General features: G+C 43.1%; 1 protein-coding gene across 1 annotated transcript; it reads left to right on the forward strand.

The window, feature by feature from the left end:
• Positions 1–6789: 6789 nt before the first annotated feature.
• On the forward strand, positions 6790–10277 carry LOC103714350 (uncharacterized). Its single transcript, XM_039125368.3, has 2 exons — positions 6790–7746; positions 9253–10277. The coding sequence occupies exons 1-2, from the start codon at positions 7121–7123 to the stop codon at positions 9914–9916; spliced, it is 1290 nt and encodes a 429-aa protein (XP_038981296.2). The 5' UTR covers positions 6790–7120; the 3' UTR covers positions 9917–10277.
• The last annotated feature ends 2202 nt before the right edge of the window (positions 10278–12479 follow it).

Genomic DNA, 12479 nt, shown 5'->3' on the forward strand with positions numbered 1-12479 from the left:
GAAGGTGAGGAGGATCAAATAATGGTAGTGCAAGTGTACTTAAAAGTAACACAAATAATAGAAATTCTTTAGGAGGTCAAGGAATAGTGCAACTTACATTCTCTCTCACTAAAACTCCACTTACTCCATACACCCCGAGCGCTAGTTGCATACATCAAATCCTAGCATTATTATGCCTATACCTGATGTTATCCAATAAGCTAGTCTATCTCCTGTTCGATCTACTCATCAACATAATTTTGGGTCAATAAAGTGAAAATCTAATGAAGGTGCAACCATGATTGGCTGCCTATATAAGATCACAAAGAGCATTAGACAGTACGGTCAAATCAGTCCACTCATCAATACATCGTAAACCCTAGCTCGCAGTTAATCCAATTTATAGGCTGATTTCCTTCCCAATAAATATCTGTTAAAGTTCATTTTTCATACCCCAAACATTTCTTTTTTGAAAGAAGGCGAGGCAAATTATTAAAGGAAAAAGTGCTGCAAAAAGAGAGTAAATAAAAGCGAAAAGAAAAAGAGAAAGTGAAGACGATATTTGTGATGATATTCCACAACTTAAAAATGCTGGGAGGTGGCCTTTTAGGGCAAAGTATGGATTGGGTGCTGTCCAACTTCGGTCCTGTTTGACATATTTGATTAACCGAAGATCTTTAACCATACAAGAAATTCATTATTGACCACAACTGATCACTTGGCCATGCTCTTTTGGTGTCCTTATATCGAAATCTTGTCTCGAACGCTTGTCAAAATGTAATGGCATATAAATACCCACAAGAATCACCCTTTTCTGTTTTAGATTTATACAGTCGAAACATTTACAATTATTCTAAAAATTTGATACAAGGCATGTCAAATACTTGGAAAAACGTCGACTATTTTTAATTGCAACATGCACGATTATTTGACTACCATGAGTGAATTAGCAACAGCCGGCCGTGCTTCTTTCTTATTATTATCAGTTGTGTGACCTGTTAATTACCAGAATTACGTACTAAGGCATTAGTACAGACTATAACAATCCAGAACTTCACCCAAAATGGCTAATCAGAAGGTATTATTTAGATTCCTTGATACTGTATAAGTACCTAAGATCTACCTAACAGATAACCTATGTAGGACTAAATACACGCCCGCACTGGCCCTCACATACTTCTCCTATTTAAACTCCGACGTCCTCGTCCGGCTAAAAGTTCAAATCCATTCAAATCTAATAACAAACATCACGATTGCCCCGTGGTCAACCCTAATGAATATGTGCTGTCGTATTCCCTAGTCCACATAGGTTATGGGACGGATCTGCTCTGATACTATTTGTAACAACTCAGGATCTCATCCAAAATGGCTAGCCAGAAGTTATTATTTGGGTTTCTTGATCCTGTATAAGTATCCAAGATCTACAACATTGGGACTAAACATATGCCCGCATGGGTCCTCATAATTATAAATTTCAAGTGCCAAATTGATGAAATGTTCACATAAAGATGAGTGCTCGTTGGTAAAACAAATCTCCTGGAACATAATCCAGTTGGGATGTCCTCTAGTTGTCCCCAATGATTGCACATGCCCGTGGCTTGACCACATTTATCCCATCTGTGGGGAAGCACATGTTTCTCGAAGTTGGTGGCTCCCGTGCATGGCCGGAAGCCGAGATGAGCGATAGAAAACAAACTACAATGCCGGGCTCGTTTGGACCAAATCAGGGGCTCCATGTGCAATGAATTGGATACACCACACACTCACATGTAGAGATGGGCACTGGGCCGGGCCGCGGGCTCGTTTGGACCAAATCAGGGGCTCCATGTGCAATGAATTGGATACACCACACACTCACATGTAGAGATGGGCACTGGGCCGGGCCGCCCACGGCCCGGCACGGCACGGCACGAAGCGGGACGTGCCTGGCACGGCCCGCCAGCAGCTACAGTGACGGGCCGTGCCAGGCACGGCCCCTTTGATAGGGCCGTGCTGGGCTAGCGAATCCTGGCCAGCGGGCCGTGCCAGGCACGGCCCGCTTCGGGCCTGGGCCGGCACGGCCCGGTCTAGGCACGCGGGCCAAGCACGGCACGGCCCGCGTGCCAGCACGGCACGGCCCATAAGGGCCTGGGCCGGGCTGGCACGCGGGCCTGGCACGGTCCGGGCCTGGGCCCGGCTCGGTCCGATAAATTTTTTTTCCCAAAATACCCCTCAATTCAGCCGTTATAGGACTGTTGGGAGGGGCAAAACCGTCTTTTTCCCGAAAATAGCCGTTGGAAACGGCTATTTTCTTCCCCCCTCTCCAGACGGGCCGTGCCAGGCACGGCCCGTCTGGAGCCGTTACGGGCCGTGCCAGGCACGGCCCGTTTAGAGACGTTGCGGGCCGTGCCTGGCACGGCCCGTTACCGCCCGTTACGGGCCGTGCCTGGCACGGCCCGTGCCGTGCCGTGCCCGGCCCGGCTCACCAATAGAGGGGCCGGGGGCCGGGCCGGGCTTGCCTTCCGTGCCTCACGGGCCGTGCCAGGCACGGCCCGTTTAGAGTTTTGGCCGGGGGGCCTGGGCCGGGCCGGCCCGGCACGGCCCGTTGCCCAACTCTACTCACATGGGCACACTATCTATCCCGTGGACCCGGATCTCTGCTCTTGGTTATCTAGGCCTTAGCAACCAAGTTTTCTATTTGTTAGTTGCCACGAGACACATGGGATTCCATGAACATTGAGTTTGACTGTACGTCAGACTCGATCCAGAAATTGTTATGCTGTGTGTCACCTGAAAGAAAATTATTTCCTACCGAATGAAAACTTTATCCATCCTTACAGAATTTGTAACAATGATGCGCTCACTGCTATCGGTTTTGTATATTTATAGAGAAGCTACTAGTGTAGCTGATTGGATGATATCTTATGTGACAAATCATGTGGATCTACGGCATATCTTCCTATTTCCTTTTTTGATATTTAATTTTCTAATCCTCGTGAATGTATTTATATTCGATTAATTTAGATCATCCGATTTACTGGCCAAAAAAGATATTATGGGATTTGCAGGAGGATCTAGTAGATTCTTATTCCATCCTGAACAACAATAGAAAGCCAAAAAAAAAAAAGAAAAAAAAGGTGGCAATGCAATACTGAAGTGCAGCGGTCTGAATCCAGAATGGAAGATGCATGTTTGAAAAAGCCAGCAAGGAGGCTACAATGCTCAATCTAATGGTAGCAGAATCACTGCAATGGAGGATGTTAGTGATGACAGCTTTCTTGGATATATTACAGTCGGTCAAATTAATCCTGGGTATCTCAAAGTGCAGGTCTGCAAGTATTTGTGATGCAGTTGAAGGGCAAGACGAGAACGTATATATTCGACAAACCCACAGACGCAGCAGTAGCACGGTAGGGCAAGACGAGGTTGGTCGGAAGGGGCAACGGCATCGAAAAGCAGGGGCCAAACGGTTCTCTCGACCGGCTTTTTCTAGACAAAAGGTTATGAATTAGTCAATCAGCTTCTGAGTAAGCTCTACGTCAACTTTAACAGTCCTACTTTCTGTGCCTTCCCACACCCGCTCCTCACTCCCACTTCTCGTCGACGGCCGGTTCGAGCCGGCCATAATCACAAGCATGGAATGCCGTACTGGCCCGTACCGGCCGGTACGGGCCGGTACGTACCGGTCCGGACCTAGACCGGTACCGGAACGGATAAAAAACCGGTATTTCCCGGTTTTTTATCCGAACCGGCCGGTACGGGTGCGTACCGGCCGGTTCGGGCCCGTACCGGCCGGTTCGGAGCCCGTACCGGCCGGTTCGGAGCCCGTACCGGCCGGTACGGGCCTTGTACCGGTGCGAACCGGCCGGTTCGCACCGGTACGATTTTTTTTTTTTTTTTTTAGAATCACAGCGCCGCGCGCTGTGGATTTTGAAACCACCGGTACCGGCCGGTACGGACCGGACCGGACCGGTACCGTACCGATCCGGCCGGCCACCGGTACGCCGACCGGTACCGGTACGGCGGACCTTGATCACAAGACTAGAAAACCGGTCGGCAACCCACTGCGTACATATTACTCTATAAATAAAGCAACGGGTGGACCTACTTGCCATTCAATCAAAAAATTGATGCAGTTGAAGGATCTCATGTCCGCTGCATACTTAAATCAGGAGTCTAATCATCCAAAAGAGGTCTCTTAAAAATAGTACAAGTCATGATGGGAAGCTACCAAAACTCCAGGGGATTGGATGGTTACGTAGAAAATTGTTCTTGAATAAGCTTGAAAGGCAGATCCTATTCATATTAAAATCTATCGGCGGGATAGAATATAGTCTGAAAGACTACCAGGTTGTTAAACTCTTCACCAGGAAAGAATAGAAAGTTACATTTGACTTACAGTTATACGATAACAATTTATAACCCAACTCATCAAAATGACTTAGAACCGACCCACTCTAAATATATATGGATTTATATAAACAGATTTGGAATATAAACTGGTAAACTTATTTGGATTCTTTCATTAAATAGGTTGAATTTGGGTTTAAATCTTCGACTCGTTTTACCATTTTAGCAATCTAATAGTCAGCTTGAATCATGACCTTTTAACATATTTTAGTACCTGTTTAATTTATTTAAAATCTATTTAACTCGACATGTTTATCCTATTCAAGACTCACTTAACCAACTTTAAACTTATTTGATTGGTTTATTCTGATTTGATCTATTTATTATACCGATTATATAGATGTGATTGGATTACCTGTTTAATAAAAAAAAATATGGTTCGAATTTAGAACATTAATAAATTAAAGAACAACCTTACAAAGAACCCAAAAATTAATATAATAAAAAAAATTCTTAAAGTTTCTGCTTATAGAAATATCCGCCATGGGAGCACGTTTTTAAGTTCCTGCTCATAGAATATCCGCTATACGAGCACGTTTTTCCTTCCCAATTTCAATCAGCAGTTGGATACTCATTTTGCCTCCTTAGGGTTGTCATTTGTTAACGAGGGCTTTCATTTTATCAGCATTTTTTCGTTCTTCTTTGTACCCTTGAGGGCCTGATGGTGTTGCACCTGTCAACTTGTCCTCGTTAGGTCTGAAGCGATAGAAAAGATGCATCAACTGACGTACGTACATGCACAGTCTCCATGGAGTCCAGCTAGCTAGGATGACTGGTCCAAATTAATTGGTTACAAAGATGGAAGGTAGGGCATTAAATCATGTGGAATCTAACTTATCATCTAATGTCCTCAATGGGTGTACCAAATTTATTCATTCTTTGGATATTTCTAGTAACTCCTCAATAGGAACAGTTTAGATTCAATGCTCATTTAACCATTCGGCCACATACACGACTGGTGCATCATGAGTCGCTGCATTGCGACTCTACAGAGCGCAGATGCATACCATATTACCATGCATGCATGCACTGTCAAAGCATTAAAGGGTGTGCAAAGACCAACGTACCATGCAACCCATGCTTCTCCAAAACAAAGATTCATGTCTGGCCTGCAGCGCGGTACATCGTCACCAAATAATTCAAAAAGCAAGCATTAGTTTCGATTCGCTTTCTTCATAACTTATAATATATATCTTTTAATGCATGTACGAAACGTAATAATCTTGTATCCTTGTGTTTTTGAAACTATCAGTTGACTCTGAGCAAATATATGGCTTAAAAAAGTTGAGTCCAGGTGGTGGTATATTGAGAACTGAACTTATGAATCAGCTTCCACATATGTTGGTCTCGCTGAAAAGGAATAACTAATAACAGATATTCGTAGGAGTGGTTATCATCTATATATATAGTTCAAGTTCCCATTTGTTTATCTTCTTAACCAACCTAATCGCTGTTAGAAGCTTCACGGATAAGTTTAATCTTGTTAAATAGAATCTAGAACGTTAAGTCTACATCTTCCACACCAAGAACCTTCTCTTTCTCTAGTGGTATTATTTATCTTTCTAAATTCTATCCAATACAAATTACATATATATGGGTCAAAACATCAAAGTCTATAAAATCAGCACAACCACCACCAACTGGAATCCCATCATCAATACCTCGAATCTTTCCAAGTCTTTGACTTGCCTTGATGAGCTGCCGAGGGGCAGGGTGGATACGATGGGATGGCAACCCGGCCAACCTCGCTTTCTCTCTATCGTGTAATCCCATTCCCAACAACCTGCCGCCAACCCATCATCCAGAGAGCAAATCAGATGACATCGAAACGCTCAAATCTCCGTTCAGAGAAAAGTGGGGGTGACGGCGAAGTTAGCGAGGATTATTAAGAATGCTCTCCGGTCCACCACACAGCAGATAACCATTGCATGGCCCACTGCATGTCGTCGGATGTGGACACGTTCACATGTTGGACACAGCCAGGATCCAGCTGTGTGTGGGCCCGTGACAGCACACAACACCGACCATATCCAGCCTAGCCGAATCCCCTATTCCGGCCCATCTCTATCTCCTTTCTCCTTGGTTTCCTCTATTTGCATGTATTATACGCTACAATGATCCATTTCCTTCTCACTCCTTTAAACTTTTAAAATGGTCCTAATCATGGGTCATCCATTCTTTACAAATTCTGCTGATTGTTCGGATTTCTTCAACCGTAACCAAATCACAGTGTAAAAAAATATATAAGCTTTGCATCTTAACAAATGAAATTCCGACACGTAGCTCAAGTCCAGGAATGCTTACCTGTCGTTAATGGCTGGAAACGTATCCGCTTCATGTTGGTTTTAGAGGAAGTTCGACAAACCACCAATCTCTCTCGTGGACCTACACTACTACGCCTATGCTTTTGGGCCCAGTGACAGAAATACTGGGCGGCCTCTGGGTTATCGAGTGTGTGTTGGTCTGTGACCTGTCTTCCATTGCTGCTCTCTTATATAGCAAATACAACACGGCCATTTTATGCGTCCACTAAGGAGCAGGCCCGTCAAATATCTATCCGCCGGCTCCATTTGAAAGTTTCCAAGGCGAAAAAATGAATGCTTTTATTCCCCAACGACATCAGCAACACTAACCTCTACCACACAACCTTCCTTCCCTCCCCCTGAGAGAGAGAGAGGAAGCTTCCTTCCCTTGAGGGAGAGATAGGGAGAGGAAGAGAGAGAGAGAGAGAGAGAGAGAGAGAGAGAGAGAGATGGATCCTTGCCCCTTCGCTAGGCTGATCGTGGAGTCCCTCGCTTTAAAGCTACCGACGGTGTCCAAGCCAGCCGGTCCGGGCGTCCACCCTTCGACCACCCCGTGTTTCTGTACTATCCGACTCCAAGATCATCTCTCCGCTGCCCAAACTGCCCCTCTCCCCCTCGCCGCCCCCTCATCCTCCGACCCCTCCCTCACTGCCTCCGCCGCCGCCCCAGTCGTCTTCAGCCTCGACCCGGCAGCCCTCCAGAAGCTCTCCTGCAAGCCGGCGAGCCTCGTCGTCTCGGTCTACGCGGGCCGGACAGGGAGCACGTGTGGGTTCAGCGCGGGCCGCCTGCTGGGTCGAGTGCGGATCGGGGTGGACCTGGAGGCGGCGCCGGTGAGGGCGATGGTGATGCAGACCGGGTGGATGAGCGTGGGCGGCCGCCGGTCCGCGGCCCGGCTGCACCTGGTTGTTCGGTCCGAGCCGGACCCCCGGTTCGTGTTCCAGTTCGGGGGCGAGCCGGAGTGCAGCCCGGTGGTGTACCAGGTACAGGGGAACGGCGGCGGACACAGCAGCTGCCTTCGGCAACCGGTTTTCAGCTGCCGCTTCTCTGCCGACCGCCGGCGGAACACCGGATCCGGGTGAGCCTAAAAATATACCCTTTTTTCTTTTTTCCTTTTCCAAACTTTTATATTTTTATTTATTGGCGAATCCAAGAAAACATCTACGTTATGTGATCTCCATTAAGGTCAACGTGTCGAGGAAACAGCATTTGCTCAGCTGCCGCGCGCAATCTAGCTGTATATTTTCTGCATACGCCAAGCTGCTAATTGTCGTATGATTTGAATCTTTTTTCCCGAAAATGCCCTAGAATGAAAACTTTTGAACAAAATCACCAAATACATCGAACTCTTTATGAGGAAATATGATAGGAGACTGTTCAAGTCGCGAGGGACGAAGGGTTTTAAAATTCACAATCACGCTAATAGCGAGGGCAAAACGAGACTGAAATTACAAGTTAATATAATTTTCTTTTCAAAAGAAAAATAAGAAACCGGAAGATATAATTAAAATATTATAATGCCAAGATACTGCTATTCTTCTTTTTTTTTAATTGAAAAAAAAGAGAAAACAGTGAGAATCACCTCTACTTCGCTTAGTAAGCTTTGTTGTTATGGGAGTTTTTGTCATACGTCACTTTTCATCAGAATAGTATTTTTATTAGGGCAAGCAGGTGACAAGTTGATATGTGCAAGTTGCCAGGTCGAGCACATGGTGGGCTAGAGTTTACAAGGTTACAGCTGATACCATAGACATTTAGATTTGAGAGCTTTATGTGTTATAGTGACTATCCGACATATAATCAGAATTTAGAATTGACTAATTTATCAAGATAACTATAGGACAAGTTGCAGCAGATGATAAACATTCCTTGGTGTTACTGAGGATGTTATTCCAGGGATATCCCTCTAGTTATACAGCATCCTTATGTTTTCTTGGTGGAATACAACATGCTCATTTATTAGCAATCAAATATATGGTTCTGAACATGTACACAAGGCCACCATAAATGTGTTGCTGTTAAAAAATTAGAATCTATCAACTATATAATTATAATTGTGAAAAGTTTGCATAACTATTACAACAACCACTATGGCATATGCATAATGAATACTATAATGACTATTATCTGCTTATCCTATGCAATATAGAGTTGTTGGATATAATTGTACTTATTGCTATCACCAAAGTGTGAAAAATTTAATTGATGTGAAGCAGGTTGATATTTTCTTTATTGCCTTTTGTTTTGTGAAATTGACCTTGCCAGAGGTTCATAACCTGGAAATTAGATATATTTTCTTCGATAAGGAAACTAGATTTTCACTCTGAAGTCAGAAATTCTTCTATAGTTGACCTATCAAGTTGAAGAAAATGTTTTTACTAAGTAATACTAGGGAGTTTTGTCATCAGAAAAAAAATGCTAGTATGCCTTGTGACATTAGATCTCCACAAAACCTTACCAAAGCTTTCAAACAAAAAAATTGTTATGCGAATCTCAACCTTATGTTATTTATTGCATTGTTTTATTATGTTGTTCTAATATAACATCACTTCAATATCAAACTTATCGCTCCAATCATTCACAGACCACTGCCGCCCCATTCCTCCAGCAGCTCCATCAGAGGCTGGTTTGGGAGCGAAAGAAACCATCTAAGGCGGGAGCAGCGCAAGGGATGGACGGTCACGATCCACGATCTCTCAGGCTCCCCAGTGGCGGCCGCGTCCATGATCACCCCATTCGTCCCCTCCCCCGGCTCGGACCGGGTGTCCCGGTCTAACCCGGGGGCGTGGCTCATCCTCCGGCCCACCGGCTTCTCCGGTTCGACCCCCAACTGGAAGCCATGGGGCCGGCTCGAGGCCTGGCGAGAGCGGGGCCCAGTCGACGCCTTGGGCTACAGGTTCGAGCTCGTCACCGACTCCGGGCCCTCCGGCGGGATCCCGATCGCCGAGTCCTCTTTTAGCGTCCGCAAAGGTGGTCGGTTTTGCATCGACCCGGACCCCGGCGTCGCTGGCGACACCGTGTCCAGATCCTGGCCGTTCGTTGGGGGTTTCGTTATGGCGGCCGACGTAGAAGGGGAGCGAAAGGTAAGCAAACCAACGGTTCAAGTTGGGGCGCAACATGTTTCCTGTATGGCTGATGTGGCCCTATTTATAGCACTATCAGCAGCCGTTGATCTCAGCATCGACGCCTGCCAATTGTTCTCTCAGAAGCTGAGGAAGGAGCTGTGCCAGGACCAACAAAACCTTTGACTGTCCATCATCCAATGTAATTGTGAGGTGATAACTAATGGCTTCTACTGTAGTCTTGGTTTGATCACAATGGAAAAATTGGCTACTTATATTCTTTTATCGGTTTGCTAATTGTTTTTCTCTTTTTTCTCATCTGTGGTCGTCCCTTGACTTGTGATGAATGCTCGTAATCTGAGAAGGTACAGAGCTTTTGACGTTTTTGTTTTTTTTTATTATTATTTTAATCTTGGCTTGGAGAGTGTTGTAAATGTTAATGGACAGAACATTGTGAGATTTTTTTTTTTTTATGTTGATATACTGATCAAGATTTATATTTTGATGCATTTTATAAAGATTTTCATCCTTATAGTTTGATGTTAAAGTTTACATGTCTGTTTTGGTTTGGTTATCTCTCTAGTGTAAATGAAGGAAGCAAGGCACTTTCCCCAGTCTATCAAGAGAAGCAACAAGTTCGGATTATCTACAAGAGATAATCTTAAAAATAAGTGCTGATTTCCCCCGTCTCCCTCCTCCCCCTTCCTACACTTCCCAAATATATCATCACCATAAATCTCCATGTTATTGAAGAATTACTACCGTGTTCGTAGCTGAATAATTGTAAGTATTCTCAAGCTATCAAGTTAATCAAGAGTCATTAAATTAATCGTAATTTTGTATTATATAATGACTTATTCAAGAAACACTCTGGTGCTGCTATCTTCTGTTGGTTTTAATTAATTATTCCTAGTATTTATTGTACAAGCCTACTATTTTTAAAAGAATAAATATGACTTTACCCAGAATATATTGTATTTAGTAATTTATCATTTGGTTTTGCTGCTTTATTTCAGAAGTTTTAATAAATCTTTGAATTGTTTTCAAGCATGTTTCCAATTCTCTATATTTTGATTAACTGGATTTTTAATCCTGAGTATCTAGCTAACTTGTGACCATGCTCAGTAGAAGTCAAATCAAGCTTGTCTTTACCCAGATAATTACTGCAAAACCTAATTAGATCATATTTTCGTTGTTAGAGCTAGTTCCTGGGGACTTCTGTAGCCGTTAATGGGCTTTGCTTTGTAGGCTGGCCCTGGACATGACAATTTTCAGGCTACGTTGGATCATGTCTCGTTCTTTATTGATATTAGTGTGCGCCAACCACAAGCCTACTTAAATATTAACTCCTTGCACCAACAAAACATAGATTTCCTTCAAACTGGTTTTAGTGCAAAGACGCCACCTAAATGTTCAGGTCTTGCTAATATTTAGGGCATATTTGATTGGGGGAAGTTGGACTCTCGAATGGGAATGAGAATTACTGATTCCCATTCCAGCTTTTTGGTTGGAGGAAACATATTTTTATTCCGATTTCGAAGGAGAATGAAAATGTCCCAATTCTCTAAAACCCAATTTGTACTCTCATGTAGTATTCAAATTTTATTCTGATTCTGTTCACGAACCAAACACGTTGAGAGATATAACCATGTCGATTTCCATTCTAATTCATTCCAATTATGATTTAGGTAGTGAACCAAACATGCACTTATAATTGTCTCTTGCCAGTTTCGCAAACCTTTTGGGGTCCTCGTACTCCGTTGCAAAAAAAAGACTAAGATTATGGAGACATTGAGGGTGTGTTTAGTTTGCAATCAAATTGAAATCAAAATAGGTTGGAATGAAAATCAAAATTATTATATTTTCAGATGTGTTTGGTTTGCGAATGGAATTGAAATCGGAATCAAAATGAGATTTTAGTATCGAGGGAGAGTCGGAATTGAGTTTTAGAGAATTGGGGCATTTCTATTCCGTCTTGGAATTGGAATCGAAATCGGAATAAGATTGCCTCCAACCAAATTGTTGGAGTGGAAGTCACTCATTCTTGTTCCTATTCGAGACTTCAATTTTTGTCGACCACATGTCCTTGGATACCTAAAGAAAATAGAATCTATATTCGGTACTAAAAAATATTTTTTTATCCATTAAAAAGGGTTGAAAGTGTAAATCACCAAATGTATTATAGAGATCTCTTTCAAATTCTTAAACTTCTTGCAAATTCTCCCGTTTCCGGATTCTAAATTTCTCACTCTACCAGAATTTCCGTTGATCATGCATAACTTTTCATATTTGTAAATGTATCTCACCTATAGGCCTAAAAGGCCGAACAAGAAAGGTCCAAACTGACATAGCCCCAAAACTTCAATATTTTCGTTTAATAACGACTCTGTACTTCTTTCAAAAAAGAAATTTCTCATCATTGACATATAGTAGTTCCGAGGAGATCTAATTTTAAGCTTCATAATATCAGATTAGATTTTCTGTACAAAACTCCCAAACCATCCCCCCCAACCCTAATAAACCTTCACAATTTACTTTTTTAAATAAATATATATTTCAAAGTAAACCAAGTTATATGTGTTGGAATAAAATGATAGTCAAAATATTTATTTCTTCATACCGTAAGTCAAAAATCTAATAGGAGGAATATCCATACGAAAAATAAGATGTATTGGGAAATGTGTGTATACATATTGTGTATACATAGATAGAGAGAGAGAAAGAGATAGACTTTATTGAACTTGAATGG

Source organism: Phoenix dactylifera, chromosome 1 (genome assembly GCF_051530095.1).
Source record: "Phoenix dactylifera cultivar Ajwa chromosome 1, Ajwa_hap1_PhDact_Kaust_v1.1, whole genome shotgun sequence".
Lineage (NCBI taxonomy): Eukaryota > Viridiplantae > Streptophyta > Magnoliopsida > Arecales > Arecaceae > Phoenix > Phoenix dactylifera.